A 25,844-nucleotide genomic window follows, 5' to 3' on the forward strand; every position below is an offset into this window, starting at 1 on the left:
AAATATTTAACTATAAAGTTTTTTCTTTTTTTTCCACAATTTCTGTAAAAAACACCACACATGTTAAATATGCAAATATTTTCTTAAATGTAAAATTACACTTGTGGAGGGATGCTCTATAGATTTTATATAGATTGGTATTTTTATATAGATTGGTATTTTTATATAGATTGGTATTTTAAAATCAAATATCTATTATTTTATCATGATTACCAGCAATGGAAAATTTTACTTGAAACAAAATCAGATTAAAAAAACAATTAAAAGAATCGTTTTGGCATCGGGAAATAGGCAACCATTTTTTTTATACCGATTCCAATACCCTCAAATTTGTCGATTTTTTTTTTTTGATTTTTTTTTTTTTCCGATTCCCGATTCTGATTCTGATTAATTGGCCCAACACTAATATATATATACGTTTTATTTTTTATTAATTTCTGTAAAAGTCTGAGGATGCTACAGACGGCCAAAAAAAACGTCCGGGTAGCTGAAACAATAATGTAACTTAACAGAAAGAATACAGTAATAAAAAATAAAACGCATATTTGCTCTACAACAGTATTGAGCACTTTCTTCAGTTTTTATTAATTACCATTTCTACTATATATATATATATATATATAAAGTCAGTTAAGGAGAGAAAAGTTGTTTGCTAAAGGAAAGATGAACAGTTGAATTTAGCAATCATTAGGTAAAGCTACTAAGGCCTGTGGATTTATTTGTCTCCTCTATTCGTGACATGATATACCCATTTCCTTTCCTCCCCGAAGGGCAGGGTAAGACACGGTCAATTTTTACTGAGGAGAAAATCCAGTTCCCTCCAAGAAAGAGTACTCTGGGTTGGTATAAAAATGATTCTTGCCTCAGTCTAGAATGATTTCACTAATCAGAAACAGAAGAGATACAATAGTGTATTAGACAGATATTTATTACGAATGTCCCTCCGTTGGGAACGACGAAGGTGGATAATGCAACGAAAAGAAAAAAAATAAGGAAAATAAATTTTGGTCCTCGGGTTCGAACACATGCAGTATGTCGAGCAAGAGGGGAGGGGGGAACACTTTTCTCAGACCAGTGAAATAAAATAAAATTGGCACAAAACACAGTGAGAGAGAATGGAGGCAAACGCGATCTTAAATTTTAAATCAACTTTATTACAAAAAACAAAATTTAATAGGCTAAAGGAGGGGGGAAGAAAAGATGAAATCAAACAACAAAAGAAAACAAATGAGGATGGTGGGAGGGGGTCTTATGCGAATGTCTCAAAAATGCCGAGAGAAAATACATTAATGAAAAACAACAAAAAAAAAATGGCAAAATAAGGGAATCGCCAATTTATTGCAGGAGAGAGAGGGGACTTACAGTTAATACTTTTTCTATATGAGGTTTCTTCGGAAGAGTCTGTTATTTCAAGGTTTCTTTCTTTTTTTTCTGCATTTTGGGTGATAGGTTCTGAAACGTATATCCACAACTCGAATGTTGATTTATAAAGTTCATAAGTCATTCTTGTTTCAGATTATTCTGTTCATATCCTTAGTCCATTGTAAATCAGTTTCCTATTTAGTTTTAAATCTGTGAGTGTTCCGCACCCATCCAGGCTTACGCCCATTATCAACAGTTAACTCAAAACAGGGCTTACTCGTTCGTTCACCATGACTGTTTTCAGAAGAGTCTTCTCCAAAAAAGTCTTTTTTTTTTTCTTTCTTCCTCTTCTCTCTCCCTCTCTCTTATTCATTTCCATCCATATTTCGCTTGCCTCTCCTTTTCCCTTCTTTGCTCACTTTTTGGCGCTAGGAAACCTGGAAGTGTGCCTCGGCTGGATGACCTCGTCAAATCGCTGACTCATCCTAAAGGGATGGAAGGGGTTTTAATATCTGAACGTTTTATTCAACTCTTTCCTCCTCTCTCTCTTTCCCTACACTCTCTTTTTCTCTCATTATAGATTCTCTCTCTCTCTCTCTTTGCTTTGGCGAAAATTCAAACAACAACAACAAAAAGGGTAGATGCATTCTTCGTCGGCCAAAAAAAAGTTAAATTAATCTATTTTTCGAATTATGTGACATACTACACTTTAATCGTAGTTAAATGAACATTAAAATCAATTTAAAGTAGAGCTCAGTCGAGCACCTACCAAATAGTAGCAAGAAATTCAGTGGTTTGAGTAGTGTTCTGGAGACATCGTTAATTTTAAATCGGTGGTTTCAGTAATGATTTAAACAGAATTTCAGGAGCAACCTAAACGGGGTTTCAGTAAATTGGATTCTGGATGCAAAAATAGTTGTCCCATCAGTATTCCATGATGATAGGGTCTCCGGTAATCACAAACAGGTAATCTCAGGTAGTCATTTCTTTTTTTTGCATGGTGCAGAACTCAAATTAATATATGTCAAGGCCTAAAACTGCACCGCTAGTTCATTTTCACCATCTCATGGGGACTTTTGGGGCTAAATAGGGGGGACAAATGCTAGACTTAGTCATTTTTTTATGCCTCATTCACTGTGCACCCACGGGGGACCATGGATGCTTCACTTGTTGTATAGGAAAATCTATAGTAATAGGGTTCCTATTGCAAGGTCCTTATTTAATTACCGGGCCAGAACTACAGAGTTTACTATAAGGAATATTCAGCTCCCTATAAAGAGGTCTTGTGGATTAGTACAAAAATAAAAATTGCCTCAGACTAGAAGAATTTCTTTTTCATTAACCGGAAAAAATACACATAAAGTGTAGTATTAGAACAGATATTACACTTTGACCTGAGTCAAACGAGTATTGAAATCAATTTAAAGTGAAAAGTCTTGCTTCTTCAAAACGAAGACTTCTGGGCCAACGCAAAAATAGCTAATCGATCAGCATTCCATAATGAGGGGGCCTCAGGCAATTTCTCCTTCTAAAGAAGGAAGATAGGATTGACTACATTGACACAGAAAGAGGTATGAGATTGATTGACCTAACAAGTTCCATGAGATCTTGTTAGCTCTCATTATTTATGTAGGAAATTCTTTAATAAGCCGCACTCTCTTAAATGCTTCATCTTGATCTGTACTGAGGAGATATAGAGGAAAAACTCAGAGCACTACACTTTAACCCAAGTCAAATGATCATTGAAAACAATTTACAGTGTTGCTTCTTCGAAAAGGAGACCTCTGCACAGGTGCAAAAATAGCGGATTCATTGGCATCCCATAATGAGGGGACCCCAGGCTCTATATCCTTCTATTACATCTCACCTGTCTGTTAGTGTGTATGTATGTATGTATGTATCACTAAAACTTTTGACAAACGCAACCAGCACTGACAAAATTGGTATCGTTTGAAAGCTCAGTCTCTTGGCTGACGAATATCAAAAAATAACCCAAATCATTAATTCCTTCATCCTCGACTCGGCCGTTTTTCACAAGTTATCATCTCCTTTTACATGCTTGTGATTTCTGGTTGCGCGATAGACACATCAGCTAAGACGTTAGTTTTTTTTTTTTTTTCACCTTCTTTTCTGCCTCCGCATTGCGGGTTCTAGCCTGCCTGCCTACCTACCTACTACCACTTTTTTTTTTTCTTCTTTTTTTTACACCTCGTTCCACCCAAACTGCCTACTGTTGTTTTAATCCCTCCCCACTACCCCTTTTTTAAAAAAACCCTCTCCCCCCCCCTGGAGTTCCTTACTACACCACCTTTATTCACCCAGACAATGCTGAGTACCCCCACTAGTCTATAAATATAAAAACGAAAATGTATGTATGTTTGTATGTGTGTTCGCTTTTTCTGTATGTCTACAAAAGTCTTTTTTGCAGAGAAGCGGTCGCTCGCTTCACAACTTTTTAAAACTTTTTATATCACATATAAATCATAATATCACAGAGTTAACAACGAAGCTCGCCTGTCTATTTAATTTGCTCGATTTCGGGAAGATAAATATTCAACATTTGTCGCTCGTCGCATGTGGGTTAGTCTTTTTCCTATAACATCTTGGGGGGGGGGGAAGCGTTCAGCAGTAAATGAATACTATCCCGCAGTCAAACTTGACCTCATTAACTCATTAAACTGGGCACCTGCCAAATCCAAGTGATTAAATAAATTCAAACGTGTTTCTGTTAGCATCTCGCGGTGGGGCAATGTTTAACGTCGCACGTTTTTTGGTTTTTTTTTCACACTTTAATTTACAAGTTGCCTCGACGGTTCGGGTTCAATCCTCATACTTACTTTTTTTTTTAACCCCCCCCCCCACACACACACACACCTCCAAACACCCGGGCAATGCTGGGTACCCCTCGCTAGTCTAAAATAAAAGGAAAAAGCTCTAACTCATAGGTCTCTACGGACAAATTTTATCTTTAGATGACCTTTGACAACTAAATATTTGGATCTACGAGCCAAATAGAAAAATTATTAGCCAAACCCACATGATTTTTGGAATATGACATCTTCATTCTATGATGAGTATGTACATCATAAAGATTTTCTAAATAGGCACTGGATTTTATGTTCAGATTTGAACGTATAAACATTCAAATTTCTTCAGATGTTTTTTTTTTTAAACAACCTTTATTAAAAAAGGAGTTTATTGTTCTATTGAACTTTTATCATTTTAATAATTTGATTTTGTTCATTTTATTAAAAAAAAAAAACTGTTTAAAAGATATTTTTCACTCACCAATGACCTTTGGAAGAAAAAAAAAAAAACATAGTCGCCAAAAAATAAGCGTTTTATTATTTCTTGCCATCACTTGAAAAAAAATCACTCGCAAATGTGACTGTTTCACTCTCAATGTAAAGCCCTGACAACTCTAAAGAATAGAAAAGATATGCTTAACAAAATATACAAGATGAACAAAGTAATTTAGTAATCACTATGTTGAACTAGCAAATCCCACGATTTACTAATGCGCAATGTTGTTGACCTTTAATGTTGGACGTTAAGTTCTCTTAAAATAGAACTAAGTGGAATACATGCATTCAAAATAAGCTATATGAATACTAACTTATCTATCTATATATCTATAAAAGTAAACGTGTCTGTGTGTGTGTCTGTGTACATTTCCCTACGCAATAACTCTGTCAATTTTTAGTCTACATACTCAAAATTTGATATACAGGCTACTGAGATTTGGGAAAATCGATGTGATCGGTTTTTGGCCAGAAATTTAGTGATTAAGAGGTCAAAGTTCAACAATTTGACCTTTGAGAACTCTACCAAACTCCTCCAACAATTTTGGGTCTACGCACTTGAAATTTTAGATATAGGTTCCTTGGACATGGATCTAACTTAATAACTTGATTTGAGTCCAAAACAATAAATTAATTTTTAGTTACAAATATATAAATGCATGTATGTATGTATGTCTGTTTGCATGTCTGCCTTAAACTTTCAATAGAGGCGACGAATTTTACTAAAATCAGTATCGTTTTAAAGTTCGACCTTTCATACGACAAATATCGAAAAATTGGCTAAAAACATTAATATCTTTCCCTTCAACTAGGCACTTTTTTACGGGGGGGGGGGGTCACTTTTTTCGCCGATATTTTTTAAAGTTATCCCCTCCTTTAGATTTTCTAGGCTTAATTTTAAAAAGTGTCGCTTCCGGTTTGGCGGTGGTCGTAACAGCATAAACGTTAGGTTTTACCCCGTTCTTTTCCTCCTTTGCGGTATGGGTTCAAGCCTGCCTTCCTACTACAACTTTTTTTTTTTTTTTTTTTTTTTGCTCAACATATACATCCAAACACCTGGGCAACGCCGGGCTGAAATGCTAGTAATCCAAAAAACTGAATAGCAAAAATTATTTCCATTATGAGGGAAGCAAGATTCTGGAAGGCATTTGTTGAAGCCTTTGAAGATAACAGGGGCCAGCTCAGCAGAGCATTTTTATTTTATTACAATAGCCAGGCACACATGCTTTGAATGTCTAACAGATTTTTAAGGTATCCAGGAAATAGGGAAGTGGTGATAACTTAGTGAGGGATTGGTTTGTGGAGTCTAATGTGAAATGCAAGGTGAATTGTTGTGTGTAGGAAGTTCGACCTTATCTGTTACCTTAGAAGCTATAGGAACGTGGTTAGATAGTGGTGAAATTATTGATAGCTCATTATTTACTATCATCATCATAATCATCATCACCAATCTAATAGGTTCCGAAATGTCAGCTAGGCTTTAACCTCTGTCCCAATGACATAATGTTGCACCCTCTACTTGTTTTACAAGTATTTTACAAGTATTTTAACAGTAGGTGCTCTGACGAACTACAAGCCTTTGTAACCCCTTGCCATAAATACCTCAGATAAACCTGACAAGCAGCAAAATCCCACCCCTACACAGAAATCCCCAGATGCCAAAAAGTCTTCTACTCTAAAAATTTTTTCCCTAGAACTGCTAGACTTTGGAATTCCCTTCCGGGTCTCTGCTTCCCTGACTATCCTGACATGCAGAAGTTCAGGTGTAATGTAAACATACATCTTGCTGCTCAACTCCCTACATAGTATCCCTGCAAATTATGTCCAAGATAGTAACGTCCTACATCAAAGTGGGACTGTGCCTTGTTTGAGGTGAAAAAGTGCCTGACGTTGCCCCGGTGCTTGGAGGTGTGTTAAGCAAAAAAAAAAAGTTTTTAGCAGGAAGGCAGGCTTGAACCCATGACGTGAAGGCGGAAAAGAAAGTGGAGGTGTGTGTGTGTAAGGGTGTTGGTTGAGCAAAAAAAAAAAAGGAAAATTGCGAGCGCAAAAACAAAAAAAAAAAAGTGGTTGTTGGCAGGGAGGCTCAAACCCGTACCGCGAAGGAGGAAAAGAAAGTGACGCGTTAGCTGCTGCTGCCCATCGTCAAACTGGAAGTGACGTAAGTTCAAATTAAGGCTAGACAATCAAAAAGAGGGGATGACTTTTGGAAATATTGGTGAAAAAAAGCGACCCCCCCCCTCCTTGTAGAAAAGTGTCCAATTAAGAGTGAAGGAATTAATGTTTTTGGCCAATTTTTCGATATTTGTTGTCTGAAGGGTCGAGCTTTAAAATGATATCAATGTCGTGAAAATCCGTCGCCTCTGTTGAAAATTTTTGCAAGATATACAAATATACATACATACATACATTTAAACAGATATGTGAGATTTATATTATAGATGCACACAGTTCATATTTATAATAGGAGCTTGATATAAAGAGAGACATAGACAGTTCTTTTAACACAGAAGAGATTTATTATTTATGGTGGGGATACCGTTAACACTTTTTAGGAGAGGACAGACTATTAAATACAAATTTCTTTTACAAGACGAATCACAAAACACATTACCTTGCGGTTGAATTGATAAGAAACGAAGACAAAAGCTTACTTATTATATCTAAGGAATGTTTACCTTGGCTAAAGGCCCCGGTTTGGAAATTAAACACTATTAAATATCTCCAGATATCAACATGATAACTAATGTTACCTGATTTCAGGTACTTACTGTACTTAGATATTTTATGTCCAATGTTTTTTCATCTTTGATCTAATATATTCTTCCAGTTGCACGAGATGATCAGGGATTAGATTGCCTTGCAAAATTACATCGTCTTGTTCCCTTTTCTGGTTTGTTTCCAAAAGGGGTTCAGCTATCTCAACTCTCTACTCTCCCAGCTGTGTCTCTCAACTCTGACTGATTTTGAACCCTTCTAACTGAATATATTGAATCTATCTTTCTTTGTGACGTCAAAACATTCTCAGACTTGTGAATAATTTTTCTATGTGAGTTTCACATATGACATATGCCTTTAACACACCTTTTGGCAGCACAAAGAAAATTCCTCAATCCATTGTCTATTATTCCTAACTGACTTATCTTTGTTTTATAATTATTTTTACTATAATAGCAATTCACTAAATTCCTGGGATCGCATCTGAATAGCGATATGTATTCACATTTAACTTTTGGTTCAATTCTATACTCTCAGCCAAAAAGAAGTGGTAAACTGGCACGTTGTTGATTTCTGGCTCCAAGATTTGAGTTAAGAGAAGTAAAATACTAATTGGCGATGATTAAGCGGATCAGTTCTTTCACCAGAATTCTTGAGTACTGGTACCACCGAGGCAATTTGTCCAGGGAAGCGTAGCAAGATTCAGTAAGAGATTTATTATAGAGTTTGGAGAGAACGGGGGCTAGCTCAGCAGAGCATTTCTTTATTAATAAAGCAAGGATAAAATCAAGCCCACACGCCTTGTAGGTGTCTATTTTTATGATGTTCCACCCTGTTCTCCGATGTTATCACCAATGTAAAAAAACTTCTTGATAATCTCAACAGCTTTGGCGTCCATATGTACTTTTTCTACCTCTGAGTCCTCTATTGTCTTACAATTCTTGCACATAAATTGGTTATCCTTCCTCAACCAACCAGAACTTCCACTGCACTTCTCGTGTACCCAATGTTTACGGAAATATGTTCGTTCTTTTTTTAGATACATGTTGGGACTAGCAAGCATCCCTGCCATCATTCAACTTATCGGATTCTTCTTCCTTCCAGAAAGCCCTCGATGGCTGGTTAGTAAAGGCCATCATCAGAAGGCTCGTACCGTTCTTACAAGAATTCGAGGGACAACTGAAATTAATCAGGAACTGATTTTCATCCAAGAATCGACAAGGCCCAAAGCAAACAAAGGTAGACAATTTTTAAAGTTTTCAAGCAAAACATTTATTTCAAGAATATATTTGTACAGTTGCTTAAAAGATACACAAGAAAATATTAGTATTTACGACATCAGCAGTTAGTTTTGTTGAACACTTCCGATATTGGTACTTATGTCATCAACAGTGAGTTTTGGTGAACAGTTACAAGTTTTGCTGAACAACCTGAATTTACAAAGTTTTCTTTTAGTTTTTTATTTTTTTTATTTTTGTGTACAATATATGAACCATGTTGAAATAATATTATTATTTAGAAATCTGTTCTTAATATGGACAGGAGGAGGCTTTGTTAGAAAGTCCTTCTCAGCAAGGGGATGGGGAGTCTGTTAGCCATTTGTGGCCTGGCATTTGGTTATCTTTTCCCTCTTAGCCCTGTTTAACCAAACCTCATTTGCGACACTAACTTCTACTAAGGTTGCTTCTTTCTCCTTCTCATCCCATATCACTATGCCAGGTTTTATGGCTCCATCTGATTGTTACTGAATATAAAAAATAGGTGACAATGGCAAAGGTGATGAGGAATAGTGGGAAGAGAAAAATAGTGGAATATTTTAAATGAAAAAGATCTCATAATCTGAAGGCCACGAGTTCAATTCCTATAAGTTTCACTTAATATCTTTTTACAAGGAAGTCACCGCTTATCAAAGCCAGAAGACCACTCGAGGATAAGTGTGACTGAATGTTTAGTCATCAGTGAAATAATACAATGATTGATAGTGGTGGGAGCTGAGTAGAATTTTTTTTTAAAGAGGATGGCTCAACAAGAACTTGTTTACATTAGACTTGAAAGTTACCATATTGTATTCAACTGGTATAGTTTCACAGGCAAGCAAAAAAGAAACTTTGTTTATAGGATTTACTTTCGGTTTTAGGCATAGAGAGTAAAAGAAATTGTTGACAGTGGTTGTAGCTAGACGTGTGCTTGTTGTGAATGTTTTACGCTTGTGTTTCTTCAAGATAAATACTCTTAACAAGCAGCAAAATTCCCCCTTCACAGTAGAAGTCTCCTCTAGTAGTTCTTTTGTCTAACTGCTTACCTTTGGAAGTCCCTCTCTGTTTCTCCAACTGTACCAACATGAGGAAATTTAAATGTAATGTGAACAAACATCTTGCTGCTTAGTTCCCCCATTTTCTATAAATCTGGCTCCTATTGCATCAGTCTGTTACACTTCAATGTCAATACACCTTGTTTGAGGTGATTGAAAATAAAAAAGCAAAACTGAAACATACAAAAAAAAAATTTGCTTTTGATGTTTCTTTTGTTTTCTTTATTTATTTTTTTTTAATTTTTTTTTATTTATTTATTTTTTTATTTATTTTTTTAATTCATTTTTTATTTATTTATTTAAAAAAAATTTTTTTTTATTTATTTTAAAAAAATTTTTTTTATTTTAAAAAATTTTTTTTTATTTATTTATTTTTTTTTTTAAAGTAAATTTCTTTTTATTTTTCCAGAAAGTTTTAATAAGATCTGGAAAATCTTAACGACTCCGCATGTGCGGCGTGCACTCGTTGTTGGATGTGCGTTGCAATTTTTCCAACAATTGTGTGGAATAAACAGCGTCATGTAAGTATTTCCATTTTTTGGTCCCCCCGACAAAAGGAGGATGGACCTGTAAATTCACCCTTGTCCGTCCGTCTGTTTGCACTTTTCTCAATAACTACACCTTGGAATTTTTTTTGCAAATTTTACACAAACATTAAACATGATATGAGTAAAAATAATAACAGAACAGATTTTCTGAGAAAACTCCTGTTGACCACCTAGGGGTGCCTACTAGGTTAAAATGCTAAAATTGACACTTTTGTGCTTATTAAAATAAATTGATGCCTTGGATTTTTATAAAACTTTCTGAAAAGTTGTAACTAATAGATTTCTATATTAGTCCTCGCGCGAAAGCGCAGGACACAAAATGTTTTAAATAATAATAATAGAATAACAATAAGTCTTTTGCTAGCGAGGACTACTATTGAGTGTAACCAGCTATACAGTCCTTTTGAAATTTTCATCTCTATTTTTTTCGTTATCTACTGAATATTTTTTATGAAACCTATATGAAATATGTTCCTTATTAAATTGTAAAGATTTTCTATTCTGAAAGAAGTTTTAAAAAAATTAATCTAAAAAGTTATTTTAAAGTTTTTTTGTTAAAAAAATTCAGATTTTCTCATTATTCAGACATGTATGACAAAGACAGAGTTGCAAACAAGAGTTGTGGTGTGAAGAGAATTACAAACTGAAACAGAATATTCAGACCTGTAATAATACAAAGAGGGAGTTGCAAAAATGAGTTGTGGTGTGAGGAGAAATACAATCTGAAATAGAGAGTAGGAGAGTTTTTATAAATACATACAAAATCACATTCATCTTTTTTAAAATCCAAATTAATAAATTAAATAAAATATATTCTTAAAAATATAAGATACAAGTTAGAAAATCATTTCATCCAAGGCATGAAAATTGTTAAACAAAATGTTTTTGCTATAGGCTTTAAAAATAAAGGTACAAGATTCAATTTGAAATTTATTTATCTTCAAAGGGCACTTTTATACATTTTACAAAGTAACATTAAATTTGCATACCTTACTTTGTAAAATTTATAAAAGTACACTTTGAAGATAAATAAATTTCAAATTGAATCTTGTACCTTTATTTTTAAAGCCTATAGTAAAAAACATTTTGTTTAACAATTTTCATGCCTTGGATGAAATGCTTTTCTAACTTGTAATTTTGTTTGTCTATAATTCGCGATAACTCTTAGGTGTGCCCCTGGGGCTACTTTAGGGCTAATAAAATCACTCCATTTTGGGTACTATTTTACCATATTTGTCGAAAATTTTCTGTGTATGTCTATTTAGCAGTTTTGCTCAGTGCTGAACTCAAATTTAAATATGTTAAGGCCTTGAGGACTGTTGGGGCTAAATGGGGCGGGGCAAATGATGGACTTAGACATTTCTTTATTTACATAGTACAGAACTCAGTCATTTCTTTCTGATAGGTTCATAAGAGTAGTAGTTGAGGGGCAAAAATCAGAAGCTCACAGTATTAATGCCGGTGTCCCTAAGGGGTCCATCCTGGGCCCAACTCTTTTCCTGATCTATATTAATGATCTTCCAAATCACATCCTTACATCATTTGTAGACATCTATGCTGACGACACTACCATTTATGGTAGCACATCTAAGACAGTAAACGACCAAGTTCTCTCCAATTCTCTCTCCTCTGATCTTGAGCACGTAGTACAATGGGGTAAGGAGTGGCTGGTTACTTTTAATGCATCTAAAACTAAGCTTCTCTCTTTACATCATCAACATTCTGATCCACATCTGGCATCAATTGAAATGAATGGCTCTCGTCTTCAGGAGGCCTCAAGTTTTGACAAGCTTCTTGGCTTGACCATTACTCCTAATCTTAAATGGAACACGTACATCAAATCTGTTGCCAAGGCCGCTGGAAAAATGGTGGGATCTTTCTACTGATCCGGTAGATATCTCACTGCTGATGCTATTCTCTATCTATATAAGAGCCAGGTACGTCCAAGGATGGAATACTGTTGCCACATCTGGGCAGGAGCTGCTAGAAAGGACTTGTCCTACCTTGATAGAGTTCAAAATAGACTTCGTAGCCTCGTAGGAGATGTCCTTTTCTCTTCCTTGCAACCTCTATCTCACAGAAGAGATGTTGCGAGTTTGTCTCTGATGTATCATTATTTTCATGGAAAGTGTTCAACTGAGCTTCAATCTATGGTCCCCCCTCGCCAAACTTTCACAAGAAACACTCGTCTAGCTGTAAACACTATCAATAATTCCCCCCACTCTTTATCTGTGCCTAAACCTAAACGTAGATTCCATGAACAAAGCTTCTTTCTTAGAACTGCACGCCTGTGGAATTGTCTTCCGTTTTCCTGCTTTCCGGCTGACTACAATATGATTGTCTTCAAGTCTAACGTAAATAAGTTCTTGATGAGCCGTTCCATATAAGTTATCAAATTTACCAAATTTTCATTACTAATGATTACTATATTGTCCAATTTCTACTGTACACTCTTTAACCCTTATCCTTGAGTGGCCTCTTGGCCTTGATAATGTGGTGATGCCTATGTAAAAAAAAAAAAAAAAAATTTCTCTTTTTTTTTAATTGCATGGTGCAGAACTCAAATCTGTTAAAGCCTAAAACTGCACCGTTTGTTCATTTTCACCAGGATTTGATGTCCTCTGAGGACTTTTGGGTCTAAACGGGAGGGGGGGGGTCGCTGAACTTGCACTCATGAGGGAGCATACATGCTTTACTTCATTTTTTTTCTCTTTTTGACCAACGCTTTTTCTTCACTGGTTTGTACAGGACGAGGTCGCCTTTTATTGTAGTTGGCAAATACATCCTCTATTAAGTAGGAGATTGAAGAATAAAGTTTCATGGTCTTCTTGCCATGAGATGAAGACACAAAGATGATTAAGAAGTAACGTTACTTGTGTGAGTCCTCGGTGAGAGGTCGAACATCGGTTTGGCTGTTTGCTAAAACCGGGAAGTGTATTTCATCACATCTGCATTTGTTGCGAGGTTCGGTGAAAAAGAGAGTGAATGATACAAAGCAGAAGTGAAAGTGGCTGTATCATCCCCTTGTGGCAAAGAATGATATTGCCAGAGTTAAAGGGCGATAATCGTGTTTGCCTTAAGGTCATCTGCTTCTGTTTGTGTGTGTCTGCTTGTGTGGAGAATTTGGTTCCCATAATACTCCCCTCCTAGTTAGCTGGAAGGTAGAGGAAGGAAAAGAAAAATCCCCTATATATCAAGTTTCAAACCTGTGGAGGATGGAGTCGCACTTTTAATGTGTAGTTGGCGATATCATTCTCTATTGTTAAGTAGGAGATTAAAGAAGTATTACATTGGGAAAGTTTATAGTTAGATACATATGAATAATGTCACTTGCGTTTTGGCCTCGGAGTTCTTGATGAGAGGTCGAACGTCGGTTTGGCCATTTTCAAAGCCGAGGAGTGTTTTTTTGTCACATCTGCATTTGTTTTGAAGTCTTCTGTTGAAAAAATTAATTCTGGTAACTTGAATATCTAGTAGAGCTGACATCTATTCAATGCAGCCGCCTTCAGCCTCAATCACCACAACTCTTCTATATCTACTAACCCAAGAACTTTAATCCATTCATTCAACGTGGCCATACCATCAAAGTCTACTGCTATACACACATTCTCCTATACTGGCTAGATTTAATCTTTCTCTTAGATTTAAGATTGTTCGCACAGGCTCGAAAAGCCTGTGAATTTTAAGCTTTGTCTTGAAACATTGTAAAAATAACACTCAAGGTGAGAACAGTAGTTCGAACAATCTACAAAATAAAAAAAAAACCTCAAAAACCTTAAATTCCGTTTTTCTATATTTCTCATAACTTTCTTCTCTTATTGGTTTCTTTCTAGGTATTACAGTGCTTCCATCATCAAAATGGCTGGTGTACGCAGTGACACTATGGCTATTTGGCTGTCATCCTTAACAGCTGGAATAAATTTCATCTTCTCACTCGTGGGTGTTTGGTTAGTTGAACGGATTGGCCGAAGGAAATTAACTCTTGGCAGCTTAGTTGGTATGTTTTGCGATTAAATTTCAATTTGAGTGTGTGCATGTATTAGTATAAATATTGGTACTTATGCAGCGAACAACCCGTTTTTCTGTTGATGTTACCTCACCATATTTCGGCAGCTTGCATAAACGGCCAGAATATGGTGTAACTTTCAGTCAATGAAAATTGCTCAACCATATAACAATACAAACCATATAATAATACAAACCATATAATAATACAAAAACTCTGTGGGGAAAAAAATATTAGTTTTAATCGTACAAAATGAAATCATCTATATATGTAAAAGGCAAAATGTGTGTGTGTGTGTGTGTGTGTGTGTGTGTGTGTGTGTGTGTGCGTGTGCATGTGCATTTTTTGTGTATGTCCGGCAAAGGCTTTTGGGGGGAGGGGCGCTCGGATGGGGGCACTGTTTTTTAGAACTTTTTATATGCTATGTAGATTATAATATCTCCGATTTACGAAACAAGGTTGTGTGTATCTTTAATTTGGGTTACTTTCACGTGCTATTTTCGCGCTATTTTTTGGTCTACGTGTGTTTCTTTGGCTTTTCCGTATAAAAAAGCGAAACTGTGAAAGCAAATTAGTGTTCTGCCAAGACGTCCAGAAAGCAATAAGGTTTGATCAATGCAGGGGAAATCCTTTATATCAGACAATTTTTATTCGTTTGGACACTCTCCTTTTTATGGGGAGCTGGTTTTTCCCCCCAACATCTTGGGGAAACAAAACCAAAAAACTGCCTCGCAGCGAAAGTTAAGTGCGGGATATCATTTTGACCTCATTAAATTTACGCACCTGTCAATTCACTTTTTAATCATTGAATTTCATCCATTCTCATTCCCTTACTATTGTAGCGGCGAGGTAAGTCATCACGCTCTATTTTTCGCTTTCGCCTCAAGGATTCGGGTTCGAGCCTACCTCCCTCCCCAAAACTTTTTTTTTCAAACACCTGGGCAACGCTAGGAACCCCCGCTAGTATATATATATAAAAGGGAAAATGTGTGTGTGCTTGTATGCCTCACGAAAACTTTCGACTGATGTGGCGGATCCTCACGTGATAGGTATTGTTTTAAAACTTGACCCTTCGGCTGACAAATATAAAAAAATTGACCAAAAACATTAATTTCTTCACCCTCAACTGGGGACTTTTGGACAAGGAGAGGTCGTTTTTTTTTTTTTTTTTACACCACCATTTTTGCAAGTCATCGTATCAGTTGGATTGACTTTGCTTAATTTCAACATTCCGAACTTTTGGTAGGATAATGAAGCATCAGTGTAAGACATCAGCTTTTTTTTTCACCGGTCTGCTTACTGTTGTTTTGACCCCCCCCACCTCACGCTTTTACCTTTTTCTTTTTTTTTTTTTTTTTTAACACCTCTCTCCACTCGGACTTCCGACTGTTATTTCCCCCCCCCCCACCTCTCCACAACCCAGCAACAACGGGAACCCCCTGTTAGTTAAAAATAAAGTGGGACTTTTTTTTTCCCAAGCCTTGTCTGGAAATTGGAAAAATAATCAGGATAATATATCCATATGGTTCCATGACATAGCGGCTGAAAAACATTTAAAGCGAGAGTGTGACATCGGTTCAGAACTACTGTGACTGATTGGACAAATAACCCTGACCCTCACCCCACTTAGGGATGGTGTACACCAAGTTGGGGTCCGCCACCATCGCTAGGTGGGGGAGTTTATGAAGAGCTGCACCAAATATGACCTTAACCCTTGACCTTGAAAAATGGTGTGCACCTTCCTAGGTTTGAGACCATCATCATATCAGGTTTGGTCATGATAAATCCAGTGGTGTGAGCTGTAGGAGAATATATATACATAAGCTTTTTTCATGGCAAACGCTCAGCTGAGCTTCAATCTATGGTCTTCTCTCACCAAACTTTCACGAAAAACACTCATCTAGCCAAAACCACTATCAATAATTTCCCACACTCTTTATCTGTGCCTAAACTTAAATGCAGATTCCATGAACAAAGCTTCCTTCTAAGAACTGCACGCCTGTGGAACTCTCTTCCGATTGCCTGCTTTCCAGCTGACTACAATCTGATTGTTTTCAAGTCCAACGTAAACAAGTTCTTGATGAACCGTCTCCATAGGTAATCCAATTTACAAAATTCCCACTACTTATGTTCACTATGCCATAATCACATTGACTAAAGTATACTCGTTAACCTTTATCCTTGAGTGGTCTCCGGGCCTTGATAAGTGGTGATTCCTGTGTAAAAAAAAAAAAAAAAAAAAAAAAAAAAAAAAGACTATAATTTTGACCTTTACTTTAGAGAATTACTAGATTCTATATTAAATAACCTGAAAAAACCCAAAAAACCCCTATAATTTTGACCTTTTACTGTAAAAAATTACTAGATTCTACATTAAATAACCTGAAAATGGTTGATATGCCAAAAAGAAAACCAACCAAACACACCACCAATCAGTTTTGAGAGCGCACTTGATATATTTTTCTATACCAAACTTTGTTCCAATATCTTTGCAAGGTATGCCAAACATGCAAGAGTCAAGTAGTTTGTGTACTACAACTTGTTTATACTGTAAAGAAAATAGCTGGTCAGAAATATATAAGATGAGGTTTTACACTGAAAGTCTAAAGTAAAAAAAAAAAGATCCAAAACTCAAGAACTATTTCTCTGAAGGATTTTAAATCCGAAATTAATTAGAAAAAAAAAATTTTTGCAAATAAAATTCGAAATTAATTAGAAAAAAAAAATTTTTGTAAATAAAATCTGAAATTAATTAGAAAAAGAAATTTTTTTTAAATAAAATCCAAAATTAATTAGAAAAAAAATTTTTTTTTTTTTTTTTTAATAAAATCCAAAATTAATTGGAAAAAGAAAATTTAAAAAAAAAAATCCGAAATTAATTAGAAAAAAAAATTTTTTTTTTTTAAAATATCTTATGGAACAATGTCATACACAATACATCACTACGTAGCGGTTTGACTTTTCAAGTAAATCGTATTATTGACAAAAAAAAGGAAAAAAATCATTAAATAAATGTGACATAAAGTCCTGTTACACATTTGTATGTTTGGTTCAAGTTGTATTGATTTCCTTTTTATATCGTAAAGACAAAAATCATTAAATACATGTAATCTTCAAACCATATGTTTACTCGATATGACCTCCATCAGCATTAATGACACCACTCAGCCATGGTCTGAACCCCTGACAAACTTTATGGATGTACTCCTTGCTCATTAAGGACCATGTACGGTTCACAGCAGCCTTCAAGTCTTCTACGCTACTGTGATGACACTTTTATGCCTTGCTCGCAACATGCGTCCAGATGTTGTAGTCCAACAGATTCAAATCTGGTGATTGCGGGGGCCAAAATCCTTGGACTAAAAATTGTTTTTGCTTCAACCAGTCCTGAACGATTTCGGCGGTGTGCGATTGTTCGAAGACATAATCAAACTTTTTGACGACCCTCTTGATCCAAGGAAGCAGTTTTTTCTTGAGGACATGTTTATAGTCACAGGCGGTAATCCGGTATGAAGTGGGGAACCACACTGGAGGCATCTTCTTCTCATTTGGAGAAACAATTCCAAATATCATAACTGATGCCAGATGTTTTGTCGTGGAGACATTATACACTTCAGAGACATCTTGACCAAAAGACACTACTTTGTCATTCTGTCAATGACACTACTTTGTCATTCACAACAGGATCGACGGTGAAGGTCTTTTCGTCTGAAAAACTGATGATTCGGTTTCCATGGCTTTTGATGTTAAGAAACTTTTTACTGCTTTCAAGGTGCTTCTTTTTTTATGCCAACCGTCAACGGGGTTTTCTTATAAATTTCAAGCTCTTTGCATCTTCTAGTTTAACAGCCCTTCATATTAACGAGATGTCATTTTAAGAGTTGGATTGTTCTTGAACGCCTTTTTGATCGTCTTGGTCTTCACAACTCGGGGTCTTCCTTTGCAGGGCGGGGGTATCCTTGAGGGTTTCTCTATTGGCTATACAGCATGCAAGTCTATGCACCATCATATGACTCACATTAAGGAGCTTTGCAATGTCTGTTATTTTATGGGACACACGCAGTAAAGCAGCAATTTCAATTCTTTTTGCTTCCATTTTGATTGCGATTTCAAATAATTGTACAGAAAATGCTAATATCACTTTATAAAAGCACAAACTTTAATCTGAAACGCAGAAATAAAAATTAGATATGAAAATATTAACATAACCCAAAATACCAGTGCTGCATTGCCTATATCATAAAGGGGATCGTGTGTGGTTGTCTAGACAGAGTTAACGTCGTGTGATCATCTAGTTGTTCCGTCCATTTGTTCATATGCCGTTGTGTGTGTGTGTGGTACATGCATTTTTCAACATACCTTCGTGCGTCATCGATGTTGGTCCATCTGGAATCATCTCGTGCCTTGGAGGGAGACTGGTACTTGTTTGGGACAAAGATTCAATTCACTCCAAGACAAGGAATTGGTTTTATAGTTTATTTCACTTTCCAGATGTCTCGCAGAAGGATGGAAAGTGAATCTCTGGCTTGTGTGGTTTCTCTTGGTCTCATTTCTACACACGTCAGCGTCCCTCCCCCCAGTGAAGGGGAGGAGACGTCTGTGAAGCCGTCCGTCGCCTTCTAAGTCCAAACCAAATCTCAACGATTCAGCTAACCTGATCACGTGACTCACACGCAATCCGATCAGCTGACCCTGACTTCCGGTCAACATGTCTCAATATAATTTACACACCTCCCTCTCTCTCTCTCGGTCCATTCTCTAACACCAGCCCAGTATATCACTTGTTTTTGCCTTCCTTCTTGAATACCGACAACATTGCATTGTGATAGCCTTCTAACACTTACCTTTATACATAACTCACACAGTGCTTCAAGCAAACTACATCTCATCATTAAAATTTTTTTTATTTTCATCGAAAAGCATGTTTTAAAACAGTTTGTCTGTTTATTCTATATTTTTCACTTTTTCAAGATGCTTCTAAGAGTTGACACATTTTCAGTTTTATAACCTTGTTTGGTTTTCTAATATTTTCAAATTAATTTTACGAAATAAGGTTTTCAAAGATGTGACTAGACTCCTAATTATCAAAATAACCTTTCAAAAAAGTGATGTACTTTTGGTTTGTTTGTTTTTGTTTTACGGCATATCAACCCTTTTCAGGTTATTTAATGCCAAATACAAAGATTTTGAAGAAAACATTTTTTAATAGAATATATTTATTTAACCCATAGTTGGGACCCTAACAGGTACTACCACTCCGGGTCAGGGTGGATCTGGGAGCAATGGCAATTAAAGGGTGGCTCCACATTCCCCAAAGCCCGCAAGCTGGGGCCTCACCATTGGATATAGTTTAAGGTCATATCCAGGACCATACTTTTGGTTCCCCAACATAAGGAGGGTGGACCTGTAAATTCACCCTTGTTCGTTCGTCCGTTCATCTGTCTGCACTTTTCTCAATAATCATGCTTTTGAATTTTTGGAAATTTTGCACAAACATTAAACATGATATGAATAAAATGTAACAGAACGGATTTTCCAGGAAAACTCTGGTTGCACACCTAGAGGTGCCTTTTGAGTTAAAATGGTTAAAATTGACACTTCTGTGCTTATTAAAAAAAATTGATGCCTTGGATTTTTATAAAACTTTCTGAAAAGTTGTAACTAACTGATTTCTATATAATTTTGTTTGTCTATACTTCGCGATAACTCTTGGGTGTGCCCCATGGGGCTTTTTAGGGCTAATAAAAACACTCCATTTTTGGGACTATTTTATCATATTTGTCCAAAATTTTCTGTGTATGTCTATTTAGCAGTTTTGCATGGTGCTGAACTCCAATTTAAATATGTTTAGGCCATGGGGACTTTTGGGGCTAAATAGGAGGGGGGGGGCAAGTGATGGACTTAGTCATTTCTTTTTTTACATGGTGCAGAACTCAAATTTACATATGTTAAGGCCTAAAACTGCACTGTTTGTTCATTTTCACCAGGATTTGACATCCCTTGGGGAATTTGGGGGCTAAATGGCGGGGGGGGGGGGTGCTAAACTTAGTCATTTTTTTTTTTATGCCTTGTTCACTGTGCACTCACGGGGGACCATGCATGCTTCCCTTGTTTTTTTTTCTGTTTCAGGTATCGTTGTTAGTTTGTCGATTTTGGCCATTGGTTTCAAGATGATGCATAATAACTCTTTGCCTGTTACTCAGATTGAACCCGGAACCAATAACTTCACTTGCAGTCAATACAGGTAAGAACTTCAAAAGATTTTAGGGTGCTTATTTAGAACTACACTTAAAAAATACAGAAAAATCTGAGACTAGTAGCATCATATCTGTGAGAGAGAGAAGAAGGGTGGGGTGAATCAACTTAAAAAAAAAAATGGAAACATAGTCAGATAATAAAACTATCAACAACAAAAGTAAAAAATACCAAAAATTATTTGTGTATATATTGTGATCGAATCGAATAAAAGTTGCTATTTTTAGTCATAGCTGGTGTGTTATAGTTTTAATTAAAAAAAAAAAAAGTGTTCATACATACGTGCGGGGTCTTTTTATTCTCTTTGTTGCGTCACATGAGTGACCGCCGATCGTCTCCTCCATTTAACTCGGACAAATAAAACTGTTTCCACGAAAAAACACACACGAGACGTTCACTGAGAGTTTTCATATACGGTTTTATTCGGATAGAATTTACTTGAGAGAGACTAATGTTATCTTATCTAGTTATTTACTTCTTAAACGTAACTTTCTAACTTACGGAAATGGGTGACGTAGATGGACAGACATCAAAGTAACATTCTGTTGGATAATGGAAGAATGCACTTTTACTTTATTAGACTTAACTATGAATCCACTTTTTTCACAACTCCAAGCATTGTTCGGGAACATGGATTAGTACAATTTCAGAAAGTAACATCACATTGTACAGTTATATTGTTATGGAGTTCGGAACACAAGAAATTATCTGTTATTTATCCATTGATCTATTTATATATTTATTGATCTCTCTATATATCTATTGATCTATATATCTATGTGTATCTATTGATCTCTCTATCTGTGTATCTATTGATCTCTCTATCTGTGTATCTATTGATCTATCTGTCTGTGTATCTATTGATCTATCTGTCTGTGTATCTATTGATCTATCTGTCTGTGTGTCTATTGATCGATCTATATACGTGTCTATAGATCGATCTATATACGTGTCTATTGATCGATCTATATACGTGTCTATGTATCGATCTATATACGTGTCTATTGATCGATCTATATACGTGTCTATTGATCGATCTATATACGTGTCTATTGATCGATCTATATACGTGTCTATTGATCGATCTATATACGTGTCTATTGATCGATCTATATACGTGTCTATTGATCGATCTATATACGTGTCTATTGATCGATCTGTATATCCATTGATCTATATATCTATGTGTATCTATTGATCTATATATCTATGTGTATCTATTGATCTATATATCTATGTGTATCTATTGATCTATATATCTATGTATATGTATTGATCTATCTATGTGTATCTGTGTGTCTATTGATTTATATGTGTATCTATTGATCTATATATCTATATGTATCTATTGATCAATCTAACTGGTGAGTTAAACAAGATGTGAAGCTATATTTTGATAAAAGTTGTCAAAACATTATTGAGGTATAAACTGGACAAGTTGCACCGGAAGTTCTAAAAATAGTTGATCGGAAAGACATGATCGTTACCATGTGTTCAGCTTGGCTGGTCATAGTGTCGAGTTGGAATTTGGATGTTAAGCAGGGCAAACGGTTTAACAGGTCGCTCCCCGCCTTACTAGGGTGGTAGCTGACGTGTCTCAGAATTTAGACCTAGAATTAACCACCCGAGCAAAGATACTCACTAACAATAATTACTATGAAAGTTATATAGTTGTGGAACACGAGAAATTATCTGTTATTTATCTGTCTGTTGATCTATCTGTCTATCTATGTAATCGATCTCGATCTAGCTAGCTATCTAACTGGCGAGGTAAACAAAAAATGAGATGTGAAGCAATGTTTTGATAAAAGTTGTTAAAACATTACCGTTGGAATTTGGATGTAAAGAAGAACAGACGGGTTAACGGTTTTCTCCCCCCCCCCTCCTCCCCCTTAGGAGGGAGATGACGTGTCTTAAAAATGGACACGTTTAGAATTAACCACAAGCAAATATCCTCACTTTTCAATTCTTCTGTGTTCGACACCTGGAAAGTGAATAAAAACTATATAAAACCAACCATCGTTTTGGTGTGAAAAGCATTTGCCCGAAAGTTTCCAGCCGTCCTCCAAGAACAGATGAATTCCAAGTGGACCAAAAGATCAACGATGCAGATGAAAATCTATCTATCTAACGGGTGAAGTAAGCATGAGATGTGAAGCTATGTTTTGGTAAAACTTGTCAAAACTATAAAATGGACAAGTTGCACCGGAAGTTCTAAGAATAGCTGACTGGAAGACGTGGTTGTTATCACGTGATCAGGTTGACTGGACATAGTCGAGTTGGAATTTCGATGTAAAGAAGAGCGGACAGGTTAACGGTTGTCTTCCCCACCTCCCTTGCAGTGTGGTCAAATTGATATATCGATACATTCGGAGAAAGATGGGCAGAAGGTGGGGATTTCTGATTTGTGTTGAGTACAGATGGGCTTGTCACCTACCTAAACGATGAAGGATAAGCCATGGATGTAACATCAAAGTTAAAGTTTCTAGGGAATAATATATTAGTGGTCCTCAATCGTATGCATAGTTTATCATTAGTTTTTTTTTTTTTTTTTTTACTTTCCTCTCAGATTCAGGTCACCCATCTGATACTGACCCAGCTCAACATCACTTAACTTCAGTGATCTAAAAAGAACTACTGTGCTAACATGGTTATGACATGCAAATAAAAAATTTTTTTTTCTTTCTTTCAGTTCATGTTATACGTGCACGGGAAACCTCGATTGCGGATTCTGTTACAGTCATTTGGATACGGTACCAGATAACAGCAGCTGCGTTCCTGTCAACAAAACTTTTGACGCTTATTCTACAACTGGACGCTGTTCTTCACCTGGAACGTTAAATATCACCAATTCAGAGTTTCTCTATAATTATTGTCCGACCTCTTATTCTTGGATGGCCATTTTGGGATTAGCTATGTACCTGATGTTCTTCGCACCAGGTAAACTTCAAATCCAAACCACTGTTTTTTTTTTTTTTTTTTTTTTTTTTTTTTCTGGTCCCTCGATTTATCGGAGAGGGACCTATGTTTTCAGTGGCGTCTGTGCATCTGGACTATTGCTAGATAACCGTCCATTAGTTTTTCCTGAAATTTTGCTGCAAATTCTATTTCATTAAATAGATGTGCACAGTAAAAAAATTTTTTTTACAAAAATTCCAGGGGCCTAAAAGAGGTCAAAAATGCCCCAAAATGGGCAAAAACGACACATTTTGCCAATAACTTTTGATTCATCTATTAGATTTTTTTAAAACTTGGACAAAATGTGGAGCCTATTGTTTTTAATATAAATCTAGTATGGGTGACCCTGGCAAAATTCTGGTTTGCGTCCCCAGGGCCTGTCAGTGCTAAAAACGCCTCTTTTTGTGGCTCTTTTTTCATATTTCTGAACAAAACCTTGATATGTCTGACTATATAGTGTTTTTTCACGGTGGTCAACTCAAATATATATGTGTTAAGGTCTGAAACGGCACCATTATCCATTTACACAGGGAATCGGTGTCCCCAGGAGCTCAAAAGAGGTCAAAAATGCCCCAAAATGGCCAAAAATGACCATAGCATTTGATGCATCCATTATATTTTCCTGAAATTTGGCCAAATTGTTCTTAATATAAATTCCATATGGTTCGTATCCCTCTGGGACTTTTAGGGCTAAAAAACATGCCTTTTTGGAGCTCTTTTTTCATATTACTCAAGAACTTGATATGTATGTCTATATAGTAGTTTTCCATGGTGCTAAATTCAAATATACGTCTTAAGGTGTGAAACTGCATTATTTGTCTATTTTCATAGGGATTCAACATTTCCAGGAATTCAAAAGGGGTCACAAATGCCCCAAAATTGCAAAAAAATGACACTTTTTACCCCATAACTTTTGCCCCATCCATTAGATTTTTCTGAAACTTGGCGAAAATGTGAAGGCAACGTTGGCCCTTCACACTTCTCACATTCATCATTTCTTCACTATTTTTAGTGTTGTTATCTCACAAGCAGAACAAGAGGGGAACCACGCACGTGCGGCTTGTTTATAAAGGAATCATTCCTTAATTAATGTTCTTATTAAAATGATTAATTAGTATTATTTATTTATTTATTGCGGGCTATTATATTCACAACGTTTTGGCCAACTCTTCCTCTGGCCTTTGTCAACTGTTTAACGTCTCTATCCACTAACGTCTCTATCCACTGTGCCACAGGCGCCAAAGGACCCCTTGGCGCAGTGGATAGAGACGTTGAATCTCTACAGTTCCCTGTGAGCATTGTCTGAAGATAGCGGTTTCAGTCCTACCCAAAGAAGGCCAGAGGATTAGTTGGCCAAAACGTGGTGTGACAACAGCAACTATGGAAGGCAGTATTTGCTGAGGATGCAGTTAGGGGATTCGACATTTCTATTCAGTTGTGGTTAACCACTTGATGAAGGCCAAAGGAATAGTTGGCCCAAATGTTGTGAAACAACAACTAGAAGATAAGGAGTCATCGCTTATCAAAGCACAAAGGCCACTTGAGGATAAAGGTTACTAGATGTAAGGTGGTAGTACAGTAATTGTTAATGGTGTAAATCTGTTAGAATTTGGATTATTTAAGGTGACAGCTCAACAAGAACTTGTTTACATTGGACTTGAAGGCTACCATATTGTAATCGGCTGGGAAATAAGCCAGTGGAACAGGAAGGAAGCTTTGTTCATGGAATCTGCGTTTAGATTTAGGCACGGATGGAGAGTGGGGAAAATTGTTGATAGTGATTATAGCTAGTGGAGTGTTTTTTGTGAAAGTTTAGCTAGGGGAGACTATAGATTGGAGGAAGCTGGTTAAACTCGCATAAGGTATCTGTGAGATGGGTATATATGCTGATGACACCACGCTCTATAAACAGACATGACAGGAAAACAAATGAACACATATCTAAATGGCAGAAACACTAGAGGATGACCTCCGATCTGTAGTGGAATGGGGACAAAAATGGACGGTCACATTCAATGCTGCCAAGACTAAACTTGTTTCCTTCAATAATTACAAGAAACCTTCTCTACCACCAATAGCAATGGCCAAAGACTCTTTATCTGAAAGCACATCTTTTAAACTCCTCGGCCTAATGTTCACAGGAAACATGAGTTGGAACAATTACATTGAGAGTATTGCCAGGACTGCTGCGAAGAAGGTAGGTTCTCTCTACCGTGCTAGAAAGCTATTAACACCTGAAAGTATCCTGTACTTCTATAAGGCCACCATTCGCCCATGTATGGAGTATTGTTGTCATATTTGAGCTGGTGCATCTGCTACTAGTTTCTCGCTTCTAGACAAGGTTCAAAAGAGAGTTGCCAATCTGATAGATCCTGAACTGTCATCTA

The 25,844-nt window shown here is 36.3% G+C and overlaps 1 protein-coding gene across 1 annotated transcript in view; it reads left to right on the forward strand.

Annotated features, from left to right (window-relative positions):
- The window catches only part of LOC145297767 (proton myo-inositol cotransporter-like), a 48,013-nt gene that overhangs the window by 15,822 nt on the left and 6,347 nt on the right, over nucleotides 1–25,844 (forward strand). Inside the window, exons 3-7 of the mRNA XM_080144010.1 lie at nucleotides 8,419–8,618; nucleotides 10,100–10,211; nucleotides 14,072–14,235; nucleotides 20,374–20,488; nucleotides 23,192–23,439. Coding sequence (XP_080000136.1) covers nucleotides 8,419–8,618; nucleotides 10,100–10,211; nucleotides 14,072–14,235; nucleotides 20,374–20,488; nucleotides 23,192–23,439 — 839 coding nt within the window. The remainder of the gene's footprint in view (nucleotides 1–8,418; nucleotides 8,619–10,099; nucleotides 10,212–14,071; nucleotides 14,236–20,373; nucleotides 20,489–23,191; nucleotides 23,440–25,844) is intronic.

This window comes from Euprymna scolopes, chromosome 18 (assembly GCF_053919585.1).
Source record: "Euprymna scolopes isolate OS-2025 chromosome 18, ASM5391958v1, whole genome shotgun sequence".
NCBI lineage: Eukaryota > Metazoa > Mollusca > Cephalopoda > Sepiida > Sepiolidae > Euprymna > Euprymna scolopes.